Genomic DNA, 25,518 nt, shown 5'->3' on the forward strand with positions numbered 1-25,518 from the left:
TTGCTGCGCACAGGCTTTCTCTAGTTGAGACGAGCGGGGGCTTCTCTTCATTACAGTGCGCAGGTCTCTCACGGCGGTGGCCTCTCCCGTTGCACGGGCTCCAGGCGCACGGGCTTCAGTAGCTGTGGCTCGCGGGCTCCAGAACGCAGCCCCAGCAGTTGTGGCGCACAGGCCCAGCCGCTCCGTGGCATGTGCGATCCTCCGGGACCAGGGGTCAAACCTGTGTCCCCTGCGTGGGGAGGTGGACTCCCAACCACTGCGCCACCAGGGAAACCCCAAGTCCAGTATTCTCAACAATAATCACAGTGCTGTGCATTAGATCCCCAGAACTTGTTTATCTTCTAACTGCAACTTTAGACCCTTTGACCAACATCTCCCCAATTCCTCCACCCCCCCAGCCTTTGGTAACCACCAATCTACTCGTTGTTTCTATGATTTGACTTTTTTAGATTCCACATATAAGAGAGTTCTACAGTATTTGTCTTTCTCTGACTTGTTCCACTCAGCATAACGCCCTCAAGGTCCATCTGTGTTGTTGCAAATGTCAGGATTTCCTTTTCTCGGGACTGAGTAATATTCGCGTGTACGTATCACATGACTGTTGCCTCTTTCTCCCTCCCGCAGAACGCCAGCCATGATTGGCTGCTCGTTTGTGGTCAACAGGAAGTTCTTTGGTGAAATTGGTCTTCTGGACCCTGGGATGGATGTGTATGGAGGAGAAAATATCGAACTTGGAATCAAGGTTTGTGTCATGGCATCCTTTCCTCTTAGTCTGTTTGTGTTTGTGAGTAGAACTGCCTGGTCATTTTTGCTGTGTATTTGAAGCTTCTTTAGCTGGTGAATGACAGAATCCTTCACCCCACTTCTGTTCCTAAAGATGTTCCAGCAGGGTTGTCACCCCTCCTCAGACTGGGGGAGACCTGGCCTTCGCCCCTCGAAAGGTTGAACAATTTGTTCATGCCTGGGCGACCCAATCTGGACATTAGCTAGAGAATTTGGTCCCCACTCCCATCCAGTTTCACTCTCTCCTTAAATTTTTCTTAAAATTAAATCATCTCCTTAAATTAGAATTTACATGCTACATAGTTTGACAATTCATGTACATCATAGAATCATAAGATGCCAGAGGAGAGAAGGACCATGTTCTGTGGGACTCTCCCATTTCTCAGAAATGCTTCTACGGAGGATAATGGGAGTGGGGAGAGGAAGAAGACACAGAATGGGCCTCTTGCTGGCCCCCCATTCAGATCCGCTTCACTGCTGGATATCTCAGACGCTGGGTATTGCTTAAGATTCTGTTTGGAAGATGAAGTTCACCGTAAACAAAAAAGTTGGACAAATTGATGCATTCCAACCTCTTCACTTTAGTGAATGAACCCGAATGAGGGGTGTGGATGGGGGACACCTGGTAACCGCTTAACTGGTACGTCCTCCTCCATACCGCAAAGAGGGGGGTCCTGGGGGATGATGCCCAGCTGGGGTCTCTGTGTCCCCACTGCTCCCTGTCCTGAGCTTGTGCATTCCTGAGCCCCTGGGAAGTAGGCTTGTTGGAAACGACTCAGGACACAACTGTAAGGTTTAAGTTTATTGAATTTCTTCCTCCTTCCGCTGCTGGAATCTCCTTCTTGTTCTAGCCAGGCAAGTACCCAGTACCTAGTGCAAGTACTCCAGTCAAAGCCTGCTCTCTGTGTCAGATTTCACTCGTTATCCCTAACTGCTCAGGACCTTTAAGACACTGCACTGCCCCCTCCTCTACACTTGAGCCCCCTTCGTGGAATGGAAGGCTTCATGTCCTCATGATGTAATGAACGTCCAGGCTGCAGAAGCAAAGAGGATGGTGGAGACCTTCCCTGGATCCTAAAATCACTCCCTTTTGGAGACTGCAGACTCTTGCTGTGTTTTTGGTTCCAGGCTGGGTTCTTTCCTAAGTGGAATTTGCATAAGATTTCTTTGAAAGCCGAGCAATTAAAAAGCCCATGAATATGTTACCGTAGCAAATATACTTGGCATTTACCCATCTGAAATTGAATTGAAGGAAAGAATTGGGGCCCAGCATGTTGAACTTGGCCTGTAACTTCAGTCTCTGCCCTGCTCCCATCTCCTCATCCCTTCTCACGCTGCTCTTTTCCCTAGCTCTCATCCGCTTCTAGCACGCCAGGGAACTGACTTATTTATTATGCGTATTGTATTTCTCTACCTTTACTAGCTAGACTGCAAGCTTTATGGGGCGCAGATCTCTGTGGGGCTCACCTTTGCATCCCAAGCATGTAGAACCATGCTTAACACACGGCTCAGTAGGTATCTGTTAGACTGATGACTGAATGCCTATTAGGACCCAACATGCGCAGAAGCAGCGACATCATGGAGACAAGCCCGGTGGTGAAATGGGAGGTGATAACTTGTCCAGGTACTTATTTGTGAAAGGAAGGAGCTGAAGGCAGCCCTGCACTGAGATGGTTAAACTTCTTAAATTTTTTATAAATTTTATGATAGTTTATAAAATTTTATGTATATTTGTATATAATATGCATACAATTATTAAAATTATAATAATTTTGTAATTTATTAATTTTAATAATTTAATACTTTTATTAAGGGAGATTTGAATTTCTCTATATGCTGTGAGAAGGAACCCAGTGGAGGGTCAGACGTCACCAACAGAGGGGAGAACAGGATGAGGGAGCACTGTCCCTACGGAGGCAGGGGCACAGGTGGAGGGGGACAGGAGGGCCCCCAGATTTTATTGCAGGGCAGGCTGCGCTCTGGGGAGAACAGAGGTGGCGACCGCGGAACCCACTGCTAAGACTTGCTAGGATGTTGGTCTCCCCACGCTTGCAAAGCAAAGGTCTGGGTGCCAGGCTGTGCCAGGCTCTGCCAGGCTCCATGTTGATGACAGTGACAGTCCTTCGTGGCTACCCGATCCCTGCAGGAGGGGAGGGGCTTGTGAGTCTTGGCCCTGCAGCAGCACAGCCTAGTAGAGCACAGCCCCTGTGCCATGAGCTGAGGGCCCGTGAGGTCCGCTCTGCATCTCCATGTGACAGGCTGGAGCCATGGGGCCCAGAGCCTGCTCTCTGACTTGTCTTCTCTGGGGTAGCTCCGTGTCTGGCTGTTCTCCACGCGTCTTTATGTAAGCATCCGATGGATGGGGCTCGGATCCCACCCTCATGCAATCACTTGCCTCTTATCCCGGGCACGTCCGGCATCCACGCTGGACATTTGGGAATGTTTATGCCTCTTACTTCCCATAGACCGTGTCATCCCATGACCTACGAGCTGACTCTCCACAGAAGCTTTGGTTTTCTGCTGATTCTCAAAGCAGGAATTGACTGCTGTTGGTACCCTAAGGGCCAAGGCCTGGGTCCAGGGTCCACGTAGCCACCATTTACACAGTAGTCTGTGTTCTTAAGGTGTGGTCCCTGACCAGCGCATCCACGTCACCTGGCCCTTGTTACAAATGCAGGTTCTCGGGCCCCATCCTACACTTACTAACACTCTGGGGTGGTGTCCAGCAACCTGTGTTTTAATAAGCCTTCCAGATGATTCTGTTACACACCCAAATTTCAGAGCCCCTGATCTACACCCGACCATAGCCGGCTTCCTGGCAAACACGTATCTATTCTCAGAAACGAGCCCGGGTGAGAGTCCACATGCTTCAAGGCCCACCTTGAAAAATACATTATTAAGAAAGCCATCCCTGCTGCTTGAAAAAACTCAGAGCTTATGTAATATGTGTACACATACATACACATATATAATTATATAAAGTGTACACACATACATTATATAAATTAACCTATAATAACCTGTAAGAAATGACACAAAATTCTATGCTTTAGTTAAGTGGGGAAATTTTAATATGAGACCACATCTTTGTAATTTCTTTGACTAAGAAATAGGTCCATCTGTGATCTAACTATTCTCTAACATTTTTCATTACTTTTTAATTCCATCCTCAGTAGTTAAAGAACAGGAAGAATAGAAAGTCTCACTGTGGTTCAGGGAAATAAAAACAGTAGGGTTTACTCTAGGGCTATTGTTTGTATGAAAGGCAAGCTTGCCTGTGACCAAAACAGTCGATACAGTGGAGGGGAAAAAAAAGCTTTCCAGGGCTGAGAAAATAAATGAGATCAGAAATTGAAAGGTTTCATCTTGTTCTGAGTAACATTAATCAGAAACCATTAACGAGGCATGTTATGGTAACATGTGTAAATGGTAAGAGGAAAAAAAATTCTCCGAGGAGAAAAGACCAGATAGATTACTTTTAAGTGGTATAAAATCAGATGGCTTCAGGTTTCTCCAATATATCCGTCTGCTTTGGGAAGAAGAGGCACTGTCTTATTCTGAGCTCTCATATAAGAGCGTGACATACACCACTACGGAATCCCGTCTGGCAGCTAATCTGAAAGGAAGGCGATAGAAAGATGCTGTCAGATCCTCAAGCTACCAGAAAAGGTCTTAGCTCACCATGAATCTCAAGAACTGAATAAAAGGCAGAATTCCTGTGTGTGTACATTGTTGTTGAAAATATTGTCGAGACCAGCATTTGAAGGACTGCCTCCTTCAAAGGGCTTAGAAATTATGGGCTGTCTGGGGTGGCCTAAGTCCCAGGGCTCCAGATGAACATGGAATCTCCCTCTCCCACTCTTTGCCCCATCTCTTGTTCTTTTTTTTTCTTTTTTTTTTTCTTTTTTTTTTTGCTCCCGATCTTGGGTCTTGTCTCTGACAAGCTGGTGGTATAATTCAGTGTGAGTCCAAAGGCCTCATAATCAGGGGGGCTGATGGCATATACAGTCCTGGTCTGACTCTGAAAGTTCAAGAATCAGGAGTACTGATGTCTGAGAATGAAGATGGATAACTCAGCCCAAGTAGAAACATGAAACAGCTCTGACAAGTGCTGTTGACTGATGCTCTGATCCCCACCCCAGCCACTCCTCTGTCCATGGGCTTTGGGACTCATCACCCAGCATCCATTTTAACCATGAAGGCTCCTCCCTGCCCTCTATCAGACCCTTGACATCAAAATCCCCAGTGTCCAGAAGCCTCTTGTGCCCTTTGTCTTCCATTTGGAACTCTTGGGCTTAAGTCTGCTCTATCTATTGGATGTTGTGATTTGGATAATGGTCACTCCTGGAGGTGACCAAACCATCAGTTCTGTCTCGTTTTCCTAATCCTTAGACTGTATGAGTCTTTGGTTCTTCCTTCCCTATTGGCGTTGGTCATCTCTGGCTATGGGAAGGTCTTCATAGCGCAGGGTTAGAGTATACCTGTGATAAAATTCAGAGCGAAAGTCCCTGGTCTCGTGTAGATAGAATAGGCTTTGGGATTTCACCGACTGGTCTTTAATCTGGATGCATCTATTTCAGGTGGCCAACAGTTCAGGTGAATGCTTCTGGATGTAACGGGGAGCCTTCTCTGCTCTAGCAGACGCTTTTGCTAGGGAGACCACAGTAGACAGACACGCTCCCTATCTCCATGAAGTTTATAGTCAGGCAGAAAAACCATTCATTTAATAAGTAATTACCAATGGGATGAGTGTGAAAAGATAGGACAAGGGGAGAATAGAGGAGAAGATAACAGGGGAATATATGCTACTCTAGGGAGTTGGGAAGCGCCTCCCAAAAATATGTTGACTTTAGATAGGCCGAGAAGGTGTGGAAGTGGAGTGTAAGAGTAAAAGAATATTCCAGGCAGTTTTGGTTGTATGAGATGATTAAGTTGTAGAGATCTGTTACACAGCCTAGTACTTATAGTCAACAATGCATTGCATACTTAAAATGTTGCTAAGACGGTAGATCTTATGTTGTGTTCTTTTCAAAACAGGTTTGTTTGTTTGTTTGTTTATCTATTGAGATATAATTGACGTACATCACTGTGTAAGTTTAAGGTGCACAGTAATAATAAGTAAAGAGTGGAGGAGGAAACGTTTGGAAGTGATGTGTATGTTTATAGCATAGATTGTGGTGATGGTTTCCCAGGGGTATACTTATCTCCAAACTCATCAAGTCGTATACGTTAAATATGTACAGCTTTTTAATGTCAATCATGCCTCAACAGACTGGTCTTAAAAAGAAAAAGGATATTTCAGGCAGAGAGAAAAGCATGTGCAAACGTTTGGAATTCTGGGAAGGAAATATATTCTGGGAACTGCGAGGCGTTCCAGGTGGCTGGAGCAGGTAAAGGGAGAGGGAAATATGTTAGATGTAGTGGCAGCAATCTAGTGGCGTTAGGTTATGCAAGACTTGTAAACAAGAATTTGGCTTTCTCTTAAGGACCACTGTGGACATTTTGAAAGAAAAAAAAAGACATATGCGATATAAGAGACATAGATCTGTGTGTGTTTGTGTCTCTACACATAGTCCCACGTTTTACCCATAACCCAGATCCTCTGGAGGCATCTAAGGGGAGCGAGGTTATCAGAATTTTTTTTTTTTAATAAGAGGACCATTATGACTGCCGTGTGGAGAATGGATGATAAAGCTGGATGGACTCAGAGGAGGGGCAGTGAGAGAGCCTGGACTATGGTTGGGGCAGCGGGAGAGAAATGGACAAATTCAGAAGGCAGAATAGACAGGATCTGAGGATTGAGTGTACAGAGGGGATGAAGGGAAGCAGGGGTCAAGGCTGACTCTCAAGTCACTAGCTTGAACAATTGGGAGCTGCTGTTCTCTGAGATGAGAAGCACCGTTGGAGGATGCCTGGGAGAAGGCAGAAGATGATGCTTTCTGTTTGAGATGTGGTCAGTCTGAAGTTCCTGACACTGCCCAGTTCATCCAGTAGGCAGTTGGTTGTGTGGAGATGAAGCTAAGGGTGGAGGACAAAGCTTGAGATAGACTTGAGCGTCTTTGGTACCTAGATCATATTTGAAGTTGCCAGAGGCAACAGGTCGCATAGAGAAATGAGAAGAGGGGATAAGACCGAAGTCCAGAAAAAAAGCAACATTTAAGGTGTGGAAGGAGTGGCTGGAAAGGAAACTGAGAAGAAGGGACCCAGAATAAGAGAAAAACCAAGAGAGAGTGGATTTGAGAAGAGTGTGTACACATACCCAAAGCAGGCATGGAGAGGAAGGGATGGATCTGGGCACCATTCAGGAGCCATGATGAACAGGAGCTGGTGGATGATTGAACATGAGGAATGAATGAGAGGGGAGTGTGGGGTAGCTCCCCGGTTTCTGAGCAACCGGGTGGATTCACTTAGAGAACACTGGCAGAGAAGAAGGTCTGTAGGTGGGAATTCGAGAAGTTCCATTTTAGAAACATTGAGTTTGAGGAGTAACAGTCCTCTGTGACCTGGCAGTGAGATGTTGAGGGAACACAGGCATAGGACGGGGTCCCAACCAAGAGCAGGAATTGGGACGAGGTTCCAGGAGAAGTATGGGGTGTTCACCGTGCCACTCTGGGCTCCACTGGACAGTGGGGCTCAGGGTTTAGGCTGACTTATCTCTAAAGTGTATTGCCATCCTCTTAAATAAGAAAAGCTGAAAAAACACACATATGCATATACACACCCCGCCCCCCAAACGAGCCTTCCTCAAGAGACTTTCCCAAGGATGGCCAGCAACATCATGTCAGTTTGTAGAATAAAATGGTTTCCATAGAGTTTCTAAAATCTTTAATGATAATTTTGTACTGGCTGGGAATTCCACCCCAAGTGGATGAAGGGATTAGACGATACTGCCTCTTGTTACTTTTTTTTTTCCCTCAAAACAAATTGGAGAGTGAAGAATTGTCATTACATTTTATGTTAACTTCTTTTATTTTTATTCAACATTTTATTATGGAAAAGTTGAAACATACACAAAAATAGAACAGTCTAATGAATCCAAAAGTACAAATCATTCAGCTTCAACAAATAGCAACATTTTGCTGTGTGTTTTTCAGTTGCCGCCTCTCAGCTTTTAAAAAGCAAATCCCTAGACATCATATCCTTCTGCCTATAAAAACTCTAGAGTGCATTTCTAATATATAAAGACTTTTCTAAAGCGTAGGCTCGAAGTAAATTTACACATAGTAAAATCCATTACCAGTTCATGTTTCTCAAAAATATTTCTCAAAATTCTGTGAGATTTTCTCAGCAATGAAAACAACAACAAATGCGATTTGTAGACCTTTCCAAACAAGGTCTACAAATTGCATTTGGTTGATATGCCTCTTTTGAGTTTTTTTAATTTTTAATTGAACTAGAGTTGATTTACAATATTGCGTTAGTTTCATGTGTCTAGCAAAGTGATCCAGTTATATATAATTTCAGGTTCTTTTCCATTATAGGTTATTACAAGATATTGAATAGAGTTCCCTGTGCTATACAGTAAATTCTTGGTGTTTATCTGTAATATATAGTGGTGTGTGTCTGTTAATCCCATACTCCTAATTCATCCCTCCCCACCCAGATTCCTCTTAAGTATCTTTTCATCTAAACATTTCCCCTCACCTTTGTTATTCTCGCGTCATTCATTTACTGAAGACGCCAAACCATCTGTCTTGTAAAATTTTGCACAATCTGGACTTGACGGATTGATTCCACTTAATGTCTTCGACATGTTCCTCTAATCTCCATTTTCTCTAAGCCGTATTCGATCTAGAAGGTTGATTAGACTCAGTTTCCTTCTTTCTAGCCCTTCCTTCTTTCCCACAAGGACACTTTAGGTGATGCCGTAGGTGATGCTGTAAACTTCCTATCACATCACATTAGGAGATGCATACCATCTGGTTGTCTGGATTTTAGTGATGTTAAGATTCAACAGTAGGTCCATGTGTTTTCAGACTGATTTATCCATTATAAAATTCCCCACTCAACCTTTCACCTAATGGTTTTAGCAGCCACTGATGATCATTGCCCAGATCCATTGTTTCATTAGGGCTTACGAAATGGTGATTTTTTAATTTTGCATTCATCCTGCGCCTCTAAGCCGTAATTCTACTAAAAACGAACTTAACCTCATCAACTATTTGGATACTCTGAAATATAGTTGAAATAGGAAAGGCCGGATAAATGCTTGATTCTTTCCTTTTATTTAAACAGTTTTAGAATATTGATTTGGTACCATAGCAACCTCCAAAGGTGACCAATAGGCTCTTTTCCAGTAGTGTTATTTTTTTTAAATATATTGGAGAACGGACTTGAGGACACGGGGAGGGGGAAGGGTAAGCTGTGACAAAGTGAGAGAGTGGCATGGACATATACACACTACCAAACGTAAGGTAGATAGCTAGTGGGAAGCAGCCGCATAGCACAGGGCGATCAGCTCGGTGCTTTGTGACCACCTAGAGGGGTGGGATAGGGAGGGTGGGAGGGAGACTCAAGAGGGAAGAGATAGGGGGACATGTGTATATGTATATGTATAGCTGACTCACTCTGTTATAAAGCAGAAACTAACACACCATTGTAAAGCAATTACACTCCAATAAAGATGTTAAAAAATATATATATATTTTTTTATGTTTCTAAATCCATTCCAGTCATGATTCATTTTTGGCCCATTCTGTATGTGTTTTTATTAAAGTCCTATTTAACACAGTAAAATGCAGATTTTCAGTCTTCAGTCTGATGGGTTTCACAGTTACATACATCCCGATAATCACCTCCCCAAACATGATATTGAACATTTCCTTTGCCTGAGAAAGTCCCTCGTTGCCACTTTCCTATCTTTTCTCTCTACTCCCCTACACCACCCGCTCCAGGCAACCATTTTCTGATTTTTATCACCATAGGTTAGTTGTGTCTGTTCTAGAACTTCCCATAAATGGAATCAAACCTTATATACTCTAATCTTTTAACTAATGAATGTTTTTGAGATTCCTCCATGTTGTTTTTATTTCTGAGAAGTACTCCATTGTGTGAAAATATGATCATTTGTATATTCAGTGTTTTGCTCAAGGATAGTTGGGTTCTTTCCAATTTAGGACTGTTATGAACATACAAGTTAAAATCTTTTTTGGACATATGTTTAGATTTTATTGGGTAAGTACATAAGAATTTAATAGCTAGAATGTAGTGAAGATGCATGTTTCACTTTTTAAGAAATGGTCAAACAAGTGTCTAAAGTGTTTGTACCATTTTCCCCTCACGCCACCATTATATGAGAGGTCCAGGTGTCCACATCTTTGCCAGTATTTGGTATTGTCAGTATTCATTTTAACGAATCCAGTAGGTTTAAAGTGGTACCTCGGTGTGGTTTCCATTTACATTTCCTTGATAGCTGATGATGTTGAATATCTCTCGTGCCTATGGGTAATTTGCACATCTTCTTTTGCCCATTTTTAACCATTGTGTTGTTTATTTTTATTGTTTATTTGTAGGGATTCATTATACGTGTTCTGGGTATGATCTTTCTTTCAGATATACATACTGCGAATATTTTTCTCTAGTCTATGGTTTGTTTATTCATTTTCCACTATATTTTCTTCTAGAAGCTTTATGGTTCTAGCTTTTACCTTTGGGTCTGTGATCCATACAGCCCTGAAGAAAACAAAAGAGAATATCTTGAGGTAGGCAATACTTTTTGGACTGGGTACAAACAACATTAACAGTTTTTTAACAAAGTGATCAATTGGATTTAATCAAAATTTAAAATTTCAGCTCATCAAAGCATAACCTTTAAAAATATATAGGCAAGCCACACACTGGGAGAAGTATATCTGGCAAAGGAATCTTATCCAGATTATATACAACACAACCTAAAAGTCAAGACTAAAAAATGGCAAAACACCTGAACAGCCACTTCACAGAGCTTCCTTGCTTTCTGGCCCAAGAGGTTCCGGACTTGTCCCGTATATTTTATGTCTCAAACCTGGAATCAGCCATTTCTCTAAGGATCCCCGATTCCTTCTAGTGGGAAATTAGAGACCAGAGTCTTGTCAGTGAAGGTGCTCGCTGCTACTGGATTGTTATCTTGTCTGAGACTTTTCAAAAAAGCTGGACAATACTGACTTTTTTAGAAAGAGAAATGTAAGTCGTTCTTTCATACGAATATTTCCAATTCAAATTTGTGATTACAGGATTTTTACTTCTTTGATTTTATACTTATCTTTCACTGAAAGCCTTATTATAATATACATAGAATGTCATATTCTTATTGACATAATTTCTTATTTGCTTTATTCTACTGTATATATTATATATGTATGTATATATATTCAAAATAAGAATGCCAGCTAACAAGTTGACTGAATGAAATTCAGTGTTTCTTTATGGTTTATTTTGTTCTTAGAATGTATTCCACTAGTCATGTGTGGTCAATGCTCTGTGTTTTAAAGGTATTTGAAATCATTTTTCTGTCTGTGGTTATGCCACCTCCTTGATATAGGATGTTAGAGCCAAATGACAATGAACAACAAAATTTACTTTTCTAAAAAATTTTGCTGAGGTTACAAGTCAGTTGACAACTTATTTGACCTGAAGTTTCGGCTATTTTTTAAGATTTTTTGTTTTTTGTTTTTTTTGTTTTTTGCGGTACGCAGCCCTCTCACTGCTGTGGCCTCCCCCGTCGCGGAGCACAGGCTCCAGACGCGCAGGCTCAGCGGCCATGGCTCACGGGCCCAGCCGCTCCGCGGCACGTGGGATCCTCCCGGACCGGGGCACGAACCTGTGTCCCCTGCATCGGCAGGCGGACTCTCAACCACTGCGCCACCAGGGAAGCCCAAGACTATGTGTTTTAAGAGCAGTTTTAGGTTCACAGCAAAATTGGCAGCACAGTAGAGAGATTTCCCCACAGATACATAGCCTCTCCCATTATAACATCCCTGACCAGAGTGGTACACGTGTTACAGTAGACGAACCTACACTGACACATCCTAATCACCCAAAGTCCATAGTTTACGTTATGTTTCATTCTTGGTGGTGTACATTTTACGGGTTTGGGCAGTGACAGGTATCCATCCTTGTAGCGTCACACACAGTACTTTCACTGCCCTAGAATTTTACTGTGCTCCACCTGTTCATCCCTCCCACCCACCCCCAGCCCCTGACAACCGCTGATCTTTTTACTGTCTCCATAGCTTTGCATCTTCTAACATATCTATTTGTAATTGTACAGTATGTAGCCTTTTCCGATTGGCTTCGTTCACGTAGTAATTTGTAGTTAAAGTTCCCCCATGTCTTTTCGTGACTTGATTTGCCCATTTCTTTTTAGTGCTGAATAATATTCCGTGGTTTGGGTGTACCACAGTTTACTTATCCATTCCTCTACTAAAGGATATCTTGATTGCTTCCAAGATTTGGAAATTATGAATAAAACTGCTATACGTGCCTGTGTGTAATTTTGGCAACACTGTATAATCAGAGCAGTGTGGGCCAAGCCCTCTGTTCTTAGGCTGATTTCTACCCAGCACCCTCTCAGGCTTTTGGTTCTGTGATGTCCAGCAACCCACACTGCCAGAGGAGCTGCAAGTCTGGACTGCTGCTTCATGCGGATTCATATTGCGTATAAATCTGTCCCAGCCCACCTTCGCTGTGGCTGAGCTCATGTATCTGATTCACCGGGGGCTCTAGGATTGTTATTGTTGTTAGAGTATCGGAAAAAAAAATTCAAGAGCTGCCAAGCATAAAAAAAAATACTCCTCCCTCCCCCTCCCCTGCAAAAAAGCATCATATTGATTGTCAGAGCTAAATGAAATCACTGCATACCAAAGCTAAACCAGGGACTTCGCTGGTGGCGCAGTGGTTAAGACTCTACGCTCCCAATGCAGGGGGCCCGGGTTCGATCCCTGGTCAGGGAACTAGATTCCCACATGCCTGCCACAACTAAGAGTTCGCATGCCACAACTAAGGAGCTGGCGAGCCGCAACTAAAGAACGCACCTGCCACAACTAAGAGCCAGCACAACCATAAATAAATAAATAAACAAAGCTAAACCACAGAGGAAAAATTACCCATATAGGGGTAAAGACAGGACCCCAAAAATTCTGAAAGTGGGCAGAGAACGTCAAGAAACACCTACACCATCATCAATAAGTAGAGGGACACCAGGGAGAAGAGAAGGGAGGCCCTGGTGAGAAGAACCCACAGGCTTGACCTTCTCTATAACCTTCACTGTTGCAGTACTTTTTTGCACCACAGTTAGTCTATATTCAGTTAGTCTGTACTCGGTGCTTAAGAAGAAATTCGGGCATTTCCCACAAATGCCATGACGTTTAAATGGGAGAGAGAAACACTTAATAATATCTGCTGTTGGTTGGCACTAACATTGGGCCAGACAGTGTGCCCATAGGCACTTTACAAACATTAGGTTATTCAGTCCCCATGAGAATCCTGTGAATTAGTCATTATCGATGCCATTTTACGGATGACACTGGGATTGTTAGGAGGCAAGCAATTTGTCCAAGATCTTACAGCTGATAAATGGAAGAGCCAGAAGTCAACCCCAATTTGTCTGACTCAAGCTCTCTGAGGTTTTCGCTCACCTATTGCTTAGAATATTTATTCATCCAGAGCACTGCATCCCTCCACCCTGTGAATGGAGGTGACAACACTGCTGATTACGTAATGATGTCATCGTATAGTAGGTGCTCAAGACGTTGGTTGTCTATGATACATATCATAAAGTACTTCCATCTGCAATAGATTCAGTGCTCATAATTCCTGTGTAGACACCCAGATAGATACGAAGCCCATCCACCTCTTTCATGTAATACACTATCTCATATATAGAGAACTGTAGTTATGCAATAAACAAAAACGTGTTTGAAACAGCATGAAATTGGATTTCCTCATCCATAAATTGTGTGATATTTATGGGTAAGTTATAGTTTGAGAACCGGAACCACGATGTTGATATTTTTATAAATGGTGTCTAATGGATTTCTATTAAGGGGAGATATATTTGCCTTGCTGAAATGTATTATCATAATAGCCAAGCCATCTACTCTACCACTGGAAAATATTGTGGTGTTCCATCTGGAATTTCACTTGCCTGCTCCCAGACTGCCAGATCTATTGTCAATTACTGTAGGCATCTGTGAGTTATTTATAGGAAGCATTCATCTATTTTTACAACTCTGAAACGTCTGTCACTCTCATTCATCTCCCTGGGAATAAAGCAGTAATTTGATTCTCTATAAATGTGAACCTGAATTTACACCATCCTCTCCAGTTAAGACTGTAGTGATGTGGGTGGTCTATAGCTCTGGGTTTCTGGGGCAGGAGACTGGAAGGTAGCATCCTTGCCTGGTGTGTTTGTTGCCATTTTCTACTATTTCTACACGAAAGGGGGTGGGAATCAACCTGTCCCTATTCTACAATATTTAGGGCATCATTGTCTCGTTCCCTGTACCACGTAGGCTTGTGGAATGCCATGCCACAAAGAACAGCCACCAGGATCCTGAGCCACTGCATTCAGCCCAGGATCCAGTAGTGGGGTGGATGTCTGCAAACATGGGCCTTGGGCACTGCGATGTGCTCAGCTTTCAGGAAAACTGCCACTGCAAAGTTTTTAGGGCTTCAGCAGGAAAATAGTTGAATGTCTGGGGGCCTCTCAGATATTTGCTGTCGTGCAGAGAGCCAGTTGGACAAACCCAGGTTATCCATCCTTGGCATCCCATCTGTTGGCCCATTGAAGGAGAGCTTGCCTGAGAAACGTCAGTGTTTTATCCCCTCTTCCCTTGCTGAGGTGCCAAGGAGGGAGCCATCCTTAGTCAGCTGCCTGGGGTCCCATGGAACCAAGGCTGTTTGGGCCTAGAAATCTGATGCTTCCAGGGTCAGGGAAGTGGGCAGTGGGAAGAGAGCTTGAATAATCACTAAAATGAGAACATAAGGGGCATGAGGAGGAATCGGGGCTGGAGTGTGTGGCCAGAGGATTGGAGAGCTGGGAAGACCAGAGGGAGAAATGATGGACCAGGCAAGCAATGTGGAGAGAAATCCTGGAGGAGTACCGGAGACAGGTGGGTTCCAGGGCCCTGGGCTGGCTCCCTCACGCATTCTGCAGCAGGATGCTTGCATGGGCTGGCTGCACTGAAAGGCCCTCAGAATAGGACAAGCCTTCACTCAGCTGCAGTCCCCACTGAGGGAGCCGGGTTCAAGCATGAAAGCACCTCTGACATCTCTTTATCATGTTCTGAAAATGGAAAGTTTGTGCCGGAGACTCTTCCCAGATGGAAACATTTGTCCTTAAAGATCATTTCCTAAGTATTACATACCAGCCTAGCTCAGCAAGGAAACTCTTTGTTTATGCTAATGGCCTTTATTTTTGTGGAAGCTCTTATTTAAGCCAGTTAGTTTTGGGGAAAGAAGTCTAAGTGGACATATGGTGAGTGGATTTGCCGAAGGTTACCCTCAGCTTTGAAGCCACCATTCGTCCACGTGCAAAATGCCATGTAGGGGCACATCTTCCAGGGACAGCCACGCATAGCCACTGTCTGCTTCACCGAGCATGAAACGGCACCTCGTTTGACTATTTTGTAATTAATCCCCTCCCCGCTTTGGAAAATCTAAAAGGGAAATATATTGTGCATTTGACAACGCCATAAATTTTAAAGTACTCAGGCTTAGAAATACATCTATATGTTTCCTCTATGCGACAGAAATGGGAGGCATTAAAACCTCACATATGTTTTCTGACTGGCATTTAGAGTCTTTTAACCTTTTGGTGACACATTCAAATTCCACTCCTCCTACAAGAACAACCATGTAGGATATTACAAAGGTCCATTCTATTGATGCAAAGAGGCCAAAAGAATGTGCAGATTTCAGTGAAAGCTTATCATTTTCTTTTAAAAATGTTTTTTACCTCCCCTGATGCTCATACCAAGTTCTCCTGTTTTGCTCACCCAGAAAATCAGCCAGTCCTTTGGGCTTAGAATGGTTATGGCAAATTTGGGGCTCTTTTTTGGAAAGTTATCAAAGATAAATTAGCCCAGAGGCAAGATGCTCAGTCTTCTTAAAGAACTGGCAGCTATGACAAACTCTAGTAAAGCTGTTAAGAAGAGATCTGTATCCAGGCAGGAAAGTGGGAGGCACAACTTCTTAAGATCCAGATGATGGAAGAGTTGGATGGGCTTGAGGGAGTTGGTTGATGTTCCAGTTCTATTTGCATAGAAAATAGCCCCAGGGAATTCCCTGGTGGTTCAGTGGTTAGGATTCCACTGCAGGGGGGCCGGGTTCGATCCCTGGTCGAGGAACTAAGAGCCCGCAAGCCATGTGGCACAGCCAAAAAAAAAAAGAAAGTAGCCCCCAAATGAGCGGATTAAAATAGTAGCCATCATTTCATCATCTCTCCTGTGAGTGGGGAATTCAGACAGGGCACAACGTGTTGTGAGACGAATTATGCCCCCCTTCCCCAAGACATGTTGAAGTCCTAACTTCCGGTACCTGGGATTGTGGCCTTGTTTGGAAATAAGGTCTCTGCAGATGTAATCAAGGTAAAATGAGGTCATTAGGGCCGGCCCTCATCCGGTATGACCGGTGTTCTGCTGAGAAGAGGCGAAGACACAGACACATCGTGAGAACATCTTGTGACAACAGAAGCAGATATTGGAGCGATGCAGCTGCAAGCCAAGGAATGCCAAGGAGCACAGAGAACTGATGGCCAAGGGAGGGTTCAGAGAGAGCACAGTCCTACCAATACCCTGGTGGACTTCCAGACTCCAGAACTATAGAAAATACATTTCTGTTTTCAGCCCCCCAGTCTGAGGTCTTCATCACAGCAGTCCAAAGAAACTAATACGTGTATTGTGGGGATGGTTTGTCTCTAGTCCACCCTGCCTGGGGCCTTAGCTAGAAAGACTTACAGGATGGGAGTTGGAACCATCTAGAATATTCAGGCACATGTCTGGCAGCTGGTGCTGGCTTTTAGCTGTCTCCTGAGCTTGGCTCCCAGGTAGGACACCTCCACATGGCTCTCCAGGTCGTCTCCCGGGTGGGCTGGTTTGGGCACCTTCTCAACATGATGAGACTAAGCATCTCAAAAGAGCCCAATGGAAGTTGCATCACCTTTTATGACCTTGCCACCCAAGTCACCCAGTGTCATGTCTACTGTAGTCACAATTCAGGGGAAGCCTGGGGTTCGGAAGGAGGGGACATAGACCCCACTTCTGGACGGGCAGAATCACATCACAGAAGAGCATGTGGAATGGAAGAGATGGTTGCGGCAGTTTTGGGGGAAATATAATCTACACATTGGAGAATGTTTTCCACTCCCTCTTGGGTGGATTAGACATCCACCATCCAGTGGCAGGGGGCTGAGATAGTCTCTTCAGTCTCTCCTCCCTCCCTTCCCCTGTTGACTTTGCCATCTCCTTTATGGGTTGTCCCTGCTGCCACGTCTGGTTCTTGCAACCTTGGTCTGGTCTTCCACCCTAGAAGGAGTTACATTTAGTCCAATAGGCATGTCTGGAGTCCTGCATGCAAGAAAGTGAGCTAAGTGTCGCATCAGGCCCCGTGTCGGCAGAGAGGGGAAAGGTTGCAGGCTGGGAGGACTTGCGGTGATGGAGAACAGTGACAGGTGTGCAGCTGACCGCGGTACAGGCCAGATGTGATTTAGTGCTGCATGTCACGTGGCAGCAAAGTGGTGGGGAATCAGGAGGTCGAAAGAGGGTTCCTGGTGGAGGTGGTGAAGATTGGTTCCATTTCTGGGTCCCCCTATGACAGGTGCTGCAAGACTGCCTTGCAGGACAAGGTGGGGCCTGCGGGTCTCTGCCCCTGACGTCTCTCTGTGCCCCTCAGATCCCTCACCTGTTCCCGTGACCCCTCCACTCTGCTGTAACCGCACCTCAGCTTCATTTCTTACTCTGACAGAAGACGCAGTTTTCCAATTCAGAGAAGGCAGGAACCACCCAGGTTCTAGAAGAGACTGGCCTCTCTGATAACACTGACTGAGGGCTGACTGCCTCAGAAGCAGCAAGGTGTGTCCTTAACATACTGTAGCTAAAAACTGGCTTCCTTGGTCAGCAGGGATACTGGTGACACTCACAGAATGTGTGTGCTGATCTCACCCACGTGGAGACACAACAGCTGTGCTCGCCTTTTCTCTTATCTGCATTTGGTGGTAGTTTGTGGTTTCCAGGGTGACTTTTGGGTTTGTCTGGAAGCTTTTGATTCTTTTTTTGATCTAGTGTGTGCTGGCACTCTGAGAGGCCTGGGGGTTTCAGGTCTCTGACATCATAGAGCTGACAGTCTGGTTGGGGGATCATACAGTAAGTAACTAAACACACACAGACAGACAGTGATGCCTTGAGATACGTACGTTATAGGAAGGAAGAGCACTAAGTGCTCGGGGAAAGCACAGGGGATGGTAGGCTGTCCCTAGAGTGGTAGGCTGGGGACATTTGTGGTCAGGGAGGATCTGTCTCGGGAATGATATTGAAGATGACTGGAAGGGGGAAGGAGACAGCAGAGAACAGAATTCACAGGGCCTCGAACTCCAGAGACAAGTGGGTTTGTTGAGCTCCAGGCAGGGATGGCTGAGCAGATCGGTCAGCGTGCAGACTGAGAGTGAAGAGGTCAGAAAGGCAGGAAGGGCCCAGATCACGTGGGGCCCCAGAGTCCGCCATGGACGTTGGGTACGTGGTTCTCATTGAAGGGAGAACGACATGACCCACAACACACGTGGATGAGAGACAGAGCTAAGGGAGACGGGCTGGTCCAATTGCAGTGGAAATCCCTGATTTGCTGGTAGGGGCTTTGCTCTCTTTTATTTAAAAGGTCAGGGCTTCCCTGGTGGCGCAGTGGTTGAGAGTCGGCCTGCCGATGCAAGGTACACGGGTTCGTGCCCCGGTCCGCGAAGATCCCACATGCCGCGGAGCGGCTAGGCCCGTGAGCCATGGCCGCTGAGCCTGCGCGTCGGAGCCTGTGCTCCGCAACGGCAGAGGCCACAACAGTGAGAGGCACGCGTACCGCAAAAAAAAAAAAAGGTCAAGGCCACCCTCTGACAATCAGACTCTTTTGAGTCTCTGCAGGACGAGGGTTTGGCAGGGGTGACCAGAATTGGGGTCTCTCCGGGGCCTGGGAACCTCATTGGCGGTGAAGGTGTGGTCTTCGCTAGTCCCTCTAGGAGCCCTGAGTTCGGGTCTTGTGCTATCATTGCATCACGCCATGCCATCTTAAGAAAGGCCCTTCCACCTGTGAGAGCATCTCTGAAAGCCAGCCAGAGCCCGGCTGAATTTTAAACCTAGAACACTTCTTCTGTTGGAGGTGAGGACCCTAGAGGTCTCGAGGGTCAGAATTTCTCACCTGGACACTGTTGACATGTAAGGCTGGGTAATTATTGGTTTAGGGGGTAGCGATGCCCTGTATGTTATAGGCTGTTTAGCAGCATCCCTGGCCTCTACCCCCAGTAGTGCCCACTCCTCACCAACCAAAAATATATTCAGACATTCAGACATTGCCAAATGTCCCTGCGGAGAGGGGAAGGGAATAAAGTTGGCCTTGGTGGAGAACCACTGATTTAGACCATGCCCTCTCCCTGGGGCACTGTGGCCCCCATGGGGGTAGGGGGGTAGGTAATAACACTGGTTCTTGAAGGGGGCAGATCTTAGCTATTACAATGGTTTGTAATGCTTCAAAGGGCCATAGTAGGTACATAAACAGTATATCCGGGACTTCCCTGGTGGTCCAGTGTTTAAGACTCCATGCTTCCAATGCAGGGGACGTGGCGTTGATCCCTGGTTGGGGAACTAAGAGCCCACATGCTGCGTGGTGTGGCCAGAAATAAATAAATAAAATTAAAAAAAAAAACAAAATAACAGTATATCCATGATACTAAAATTCCATGAGAGAGGAAGGCAATTAGCAAAAAATGTCTAAAAAGACTTCGGAGGGGCAGGGGAGTAATAATAGAAAACAAGGTTGAGAAACACTGCTTTAGACCAAGGGGGAGCCATTTTTTCCGGGAGGCTGTAGGACAGGAATTTGGAAATTGAAATGGGGAACCAGAGGGCAGCATGGAAGGGTCGGGCACCAGGGACCACTCATCATCACAATAGCTAACGAGAATCACTGCCCACGTGCCGGGCACTGGGCCAGCTGGTTTAATACACACAAGCAATGCCACGCACGATAAAAGCTCTTATTTATTTCCCACTTTACAGCTGGGAAATGGAGGCACACGCAGATTGACAGTGAACACTCAATGTCCAGAGACTGTGACCTTGACCTTGGTGGGTCACAGCCAATTAGATTAGGAGGGTTTGCACCTTGAGGGGTAGTTTGGGGTCGTGAGAGAGCAGGGAAACTCTGGGACAGGATGGAGACAGAGCTGGGAAAGGAGGAGAGGAAGGCGTGACAGTGGGGCATGAATCAGAAGAAAACTGAAATTTGAGAGATTCGATGTGAGGGAGGGAGGGGCTAAGGATCCGCAAGCACGGAATGAATCAACCTCAGAGTTCAGCGCGATCCTTCCCTTGACCTTCTCCAGGTGCCTTTTCCTTCCCAGTGGCTGCAGAGATGGGTTGAAGCAGGCTTGTCTGGGCCGCTGCAAATGAATTCTTTCCCAGGCAAGGCTGGCCTTGGCCTGGCCTTTCATACCTGCTAAATAAATCAGGATGCCTCCTGACTTCCCTCTGGGCCTGTCTCAACTGACTTCTTTCTAAGCTCAAGATTTTCTTTTTTTTTTTTTTATTTAATTTTTTATACAGCAGGTTCTCATTAGTCATCCATTTTATACACATCCGTGTATACATCAGTCCCAATCTCCCAATTCATCCCACCACCACCCCCGCCCCCCTCCGCTTTCCCCCCTTAGTGTGCATTCGTTTGTTCTCTGTATCTGTGTCTCAATTTCTGCCCTGCAGACTGGTTCACCTGTACCATTTTTCTAGGTTCCACATATATGTGTTAACATATGATATTTGTTTTTCTCTTTCTGACTTACTTCACTCTCTATGACAGTCTCTAGACCCATCCACTTCTCTACAAATGACCCAATTTCATTCCTTTTTATGGCTGAGTAATATTCCATTGTATATATGTACCACATCTTCTTTATCCATTCGTCTGTCAGTGGGCATTTAGGTTGCTTCCATGACCGGGCTATTGTAAATAGTGCTGCAATGAACATTGGGGTGCATGTGTCTTTTTGAATGATGGTTTTCTCTGGGTATATGCCCAGTAGTGGGATTGCTGGGTCATATGGTAGTTCTATTTTTAGTTTTTTAAGGAACCTCCATACTGTTCTCCATAGTGGCTGTATCAATTTACATTCCCACCAACAGTACAAGAGGGTTCCCTTTTCTCCACACCCTCTCCAGCATTTGTTGTTTGTAGACTTTCTGACGATGCGCATTCTAACTGGTGTGAGGTGATGCCTCATTGTAGTGTTGATTTGCATTTCTCTAATGATTAGTGATGTTGAGCAGCTTTTCATGTGTTTCTTGGCCATCTGTATGTCTTCTTTGGAGAAATGTCTATTTAGGTCTTCTGCCATTTTTGGATTGGGTTGTTTGTTTTTTTAATATTGAGCTGCATGAGCTGTTTATATATTTTGGAGATTAATCCTTTGTCCGTTGATTCTTTTGCAAATATTTTCTCCCATTCTGAGGGTTGTATTTTCGTCTTGTTTATGGTTTCCTTTGCTTTCCAAGAGCTTTTAAGTTTCATTAGGTCCCATTTGTTTATTTTTGTTTTTATTTCCATTACTCTAGGAGGTGTATCAAGAAAGATCTTGCTGTGATTTATGTCAAAGAGTGTTCTTCCTAGGTTTTCCTCTAAGAGTTTTATAGTGTCCGGTCTTACATTTATGTCTCTAATCCATTATGAGTTTATTTCTGTGTATGGTGTTAGGAAGTGTTCTAATTTCATTCTTTTACATGTAGGTGTCCAGTTTTCCCAGCACCACTTAATGAAAAGACTGTCTTTTCTCCATTGTATATCCTTGCCTTTGTCAATGATTAGTTGACCATAGGTGCGTGGGTTTATCTCTGGGCTTTCTATCTTGTTCCATTGATATATATTTCTGTTTTTGTGCCAGTACCATATTGTCTTGATTACTGTAGCTTTGTAGTATAGTCTGAAGTCAGGGAGTCTGATTCCTCCAGCTCCGTTTTTTTCCCTCAAGACTACTTTGGCTATTCGGGGTCTTTTGTGTCTCCATACAAATTTTAAGATTTTTTTTGTTCTAGTTCTGTAAAAAAATGCCATTTGTAATTTGATAAGGATTGCATTGAATCTGTAGATTGCTTTGGGTAGTGTAGTCATTTTCACAATATTGATTCTTCCAGTCCAAGAATATGGTATATCTCTCCATTTGTTGGTATCATCTTTAATTTCTTTCATCAGTGTCTTATAGTTTTCTGCATAAAGGTCTTTTGTCTCCCTAGGTAATTTATTCCTAGGTATTTTATTCTTTTTGTTGCAATGGTAAATGGGAGTGTTCCCTTAATTTCTCTTTCAGATTTTTCATCATTAGTTTATAGGAATGCAAGAGATTTCTGTGCATTTTTTTTGTATCGTGCAACTTTACCAAATTCATTGATTAGCTGTAGTAGTTTTCTGGTGGCATTTTTAGGATTCTCTATGTATAGTATCATGTCATCTGCAAACACTGACAGTTTTACTTCTTCTTTTCCAATTTGTATTCCTTTTATTTCTTTTTCTTCTCTGATTGCCATGGCTAGAACTTCCAAAACTATGTTGAATTATAGTGATGAGAGTGGATATCCTTGTCTTGTTCCTGATCTTAGAGGAAATGCTTTCAGTTTTTCACTATTGAGAATGATGTTTGCTGTGGGTTTGTTGTATATGGCCTTTATTATGTTGAGATAGGCTCCCTCTATGCCCACTTTCTGGAGAGTTTTTATCATAAACGGGTGTTGAATTTTGTCAAAAGCTTTTTCTGCATCTGTTGAGATGATCATATGGTTTTTCTCCTTCAATTTGTTAATATGGTGTATCACATTGATTGATTTGTGTATATTGAAGAATCCTTGCATCCCTGGGATAAATCCCACTTGATCATGGTGTATGATCCTTTTAATGTGTTGTTGGATTCTGTTTGCTAGTCATTTATTGAGGATTTTTGCATCTATATTCATCAGTGATATTGGTCTGTAATTTTCTTTTTTTCTGGTATCTTTGTCTGGTTTTGATATCAGGGTGATGGTGGCCTCATAGAATGAGTTTGGGAGTGTTCCTTCCTCTGCAATGTTTTGGAAGAGTTTGAGTGGATGGGTGTTGGCTCTTCTCTAAATGTTTGATAGAATTCACCTGTGAAGCCATCTGGTCCTGGACTTTTGTTTGTTGGAATATTTTTAATCACAGTTTCAATTTCATTACTTGTTATTGGTCTGTTCAAATTTTCTATTTCTTCCTGGTTCAGTCTTGGAAGGTTATACCTTTCCAAGAATTTGTCCATTTCTTCCAGGTTGTACATTTTGCTGATGTAGAGTTGCCTGTAGTAGTCTCTTAGGATGCTTTGTATTTCTGCAGTGTCTGTTGTAACTTCTCCTTTTTCATTTCCAATTTTATTGATTTGAGTCCTCTCCCTCTTTTTCTTGATGAGTCTGGCTAATGGTTTATCAATTTTGTTTACCTTCTCAAAGAACCAGCTTTTAGTTTTATTGATCTTTGCTATTGTTTTCTTTGTTTCTATTTCATTTATTTCTTCTCTTATCTTTATGATTTCTTTCCTTCTGCTAACTTTGGGTTTTGTTTGTTCTTCTTTCTCTAGTTCCTTTAGGTGTAAGGTTAGATTGTTTATTTGAGATTTTTCTTGTTTCTTGAGGTAGGCTTGTATAGCTATAAACTTCCCTCTTAGAACTGCTTTTGCCGCATCCCATATGTTTTGGATCACCGTGTTTTCATTGTCATTTTTCTCTAGGTATTTTTTGATTTCCTCTTTGATTTCTTCAGTGATCTCTTGGTTATTTAGTAACGTATTGTTTGGCCTCCATGTGTTTCTATTTTTTACATTTTTTTCCATGTAATTGATTTCTAATCTCATAGCGTTGTGGTCAGAAAAGATGCTTGGTATGATTTCAATTTTCTTAAATTTACTGAGGCTTGATTTGTGGCCGAAGATGTGACACAAGAGGGAAGAGATATGGGAACATATGTATATGTATAATTGATTCACTTTCTTATAAAGCAGAAACTAACACACCGTTGTAAAGCAATTATACTCCAATAAAGATGTAAAAAAAAAAAAAAACAAGATGTGGTCTATCCTGGAGAATGTTCCGTGAGCACCTGAGAAGAAAGTGTAATCTGTTTTGGGATGGAATGTCCTATAAATATCAATTAAATCTATCTGGTCTATTGTGTCATTTAAAGCTTGTGTTTCCTTATTAATTTTCTTTTTGGATGATCTGTCCATTGGTGTAAGTGAGGTGTTTATATCCCCCACTATTATTGTGTTACTGTCGATTTCCTCTTTTATAGCTGTTAGCATTTGCCTTATGTGTTGAGGTGCTCCTATGTTGGGTGCATATATATTTATAACTGTTATATCTTCTTCTTGGATTGATCCCTTGATCATTATGTAGTGTCCTTCCTTGTCTCTTGTAACATTCTTTATTTTGAAGTCTATTTTATCTGATATGAGTATTGCTACTCCAGGTTTCTTTTGATTTCCATGTGCATGGAGTATCTTTTTCCATCCCTCACTTTCAGTCTGTATGTGTCCCTAGGTCTGAAGTGGGTCTCTTGTAGACAGCATATATATGGGTCTTGTTTTTGTATCCATTCAGCAAGCCTGTGTCTTTTGGTTGGAGCATTTAATCCATTCACATTTAAGGTAATTATCAATATGTATGTTCCTATTACCATTTTCTTAATTGTTTTGGGTTTGTTTTTGTAGGTCTTTTTCTTCTCTTGTGTTTCCCACTTAGAGAAGTTCCTTTAGCACTTGTTGTAGAGCTGGTTTGGTGGTGCTGAATTCTCTTAGCTTTTGCTTGTCTGTAAAGCTTTTGATTTCTCAATTGAATCTGAATGAGATCCTTGCTGGTAATCTTGGTTGTAGGTTCTTCCCTTTCATCACTTCAAGTATATCATGCCACTCTCTTCTGGCTTGTAGAGTTTCTGCTGAGAAATCAGCTGTTAACCTTATGGGAGTTCCGTTGTATGTTATTTGTCATTTTTCCCTTGCTGCTTTCAGTAATTTCTCTTTGTCTTTAATTTTTGCCAATTTGATTACTATGTGTCTCGGCGTGTTTCTCCTCGAGTTTATCCTGTATAGGACTCTCTGTGCTTCCTGGACTTGGGTGGCTATTTCCTTTCCCATGTTAGGGAAGTTTTCGACTGTAATCTCTTCAGATATTTTCTCAGGTCCTTTCTCTCTCTCTTCTCCTTCGGGGACCCCTATAATGCGAATGTTGTTGCGTTTAATGTTGTCCCAGAGATATCTTAGGCTGTCTTCATTTCTTTTCATTCTTTTTTCTTTATTTTGTTCTGCAGCAGTGAATTCCACCATTCTGTCTTCCAGGTCACTTATCCATTCTTCTGCCTCAGTTATTCTGCTATTGATTCCTTCTAGTGTATTTTTCATTTCAGTTATTGTATTGTTCATCTCTGTTTGTTTGTTCTTTAATTCTGCTAGGTCTTTGTTAAACATTTCTTGCATCTTCTCGATCTTTGCCTCCATTCTTTTTCCGAGGTCCT

General features: G+C 43.3%; 1 protein-coding gene across 3 annotated transcripts in view; it reads left to right on the forward strand.

The window, feature by feature from the left end:
* GALNT17 (polypeptide N-acetylgalactosaminyltransferase 17) overlaps positions 1–25,518 on the forward strand; it is a 443,347-nt gene that overhangs the window by 347,658 nt on the left and 70,171 nt on the right. For all 3 annotated transcript variants that reach the window (XM_073792034.1, XM_033839681.2, XM_073792035.1), the window contains one exon: positions 625–742. In XM_073792034.1, coding sequence (XP_073648135.1) covers positions 625–742 — 118 coding nt within the window. The remainder of the gene's footprint in view (positions 1–624; positions 743–25,518) is intronic.

This window comes from Tursiops truncatus, chromosome 15, assembly GCF_011762595.2.
Source record: "Tursiops truncatus isolate mTurTru1 chromosome 15, mTurTru1.mat.Y, whole genome shotgun sequence".
NCBI lineage: Eukaryota > Metazoa > Chordata > Mammalia > Artiodactyla > Delphinidae > Tursiops > Tursiops truncatus.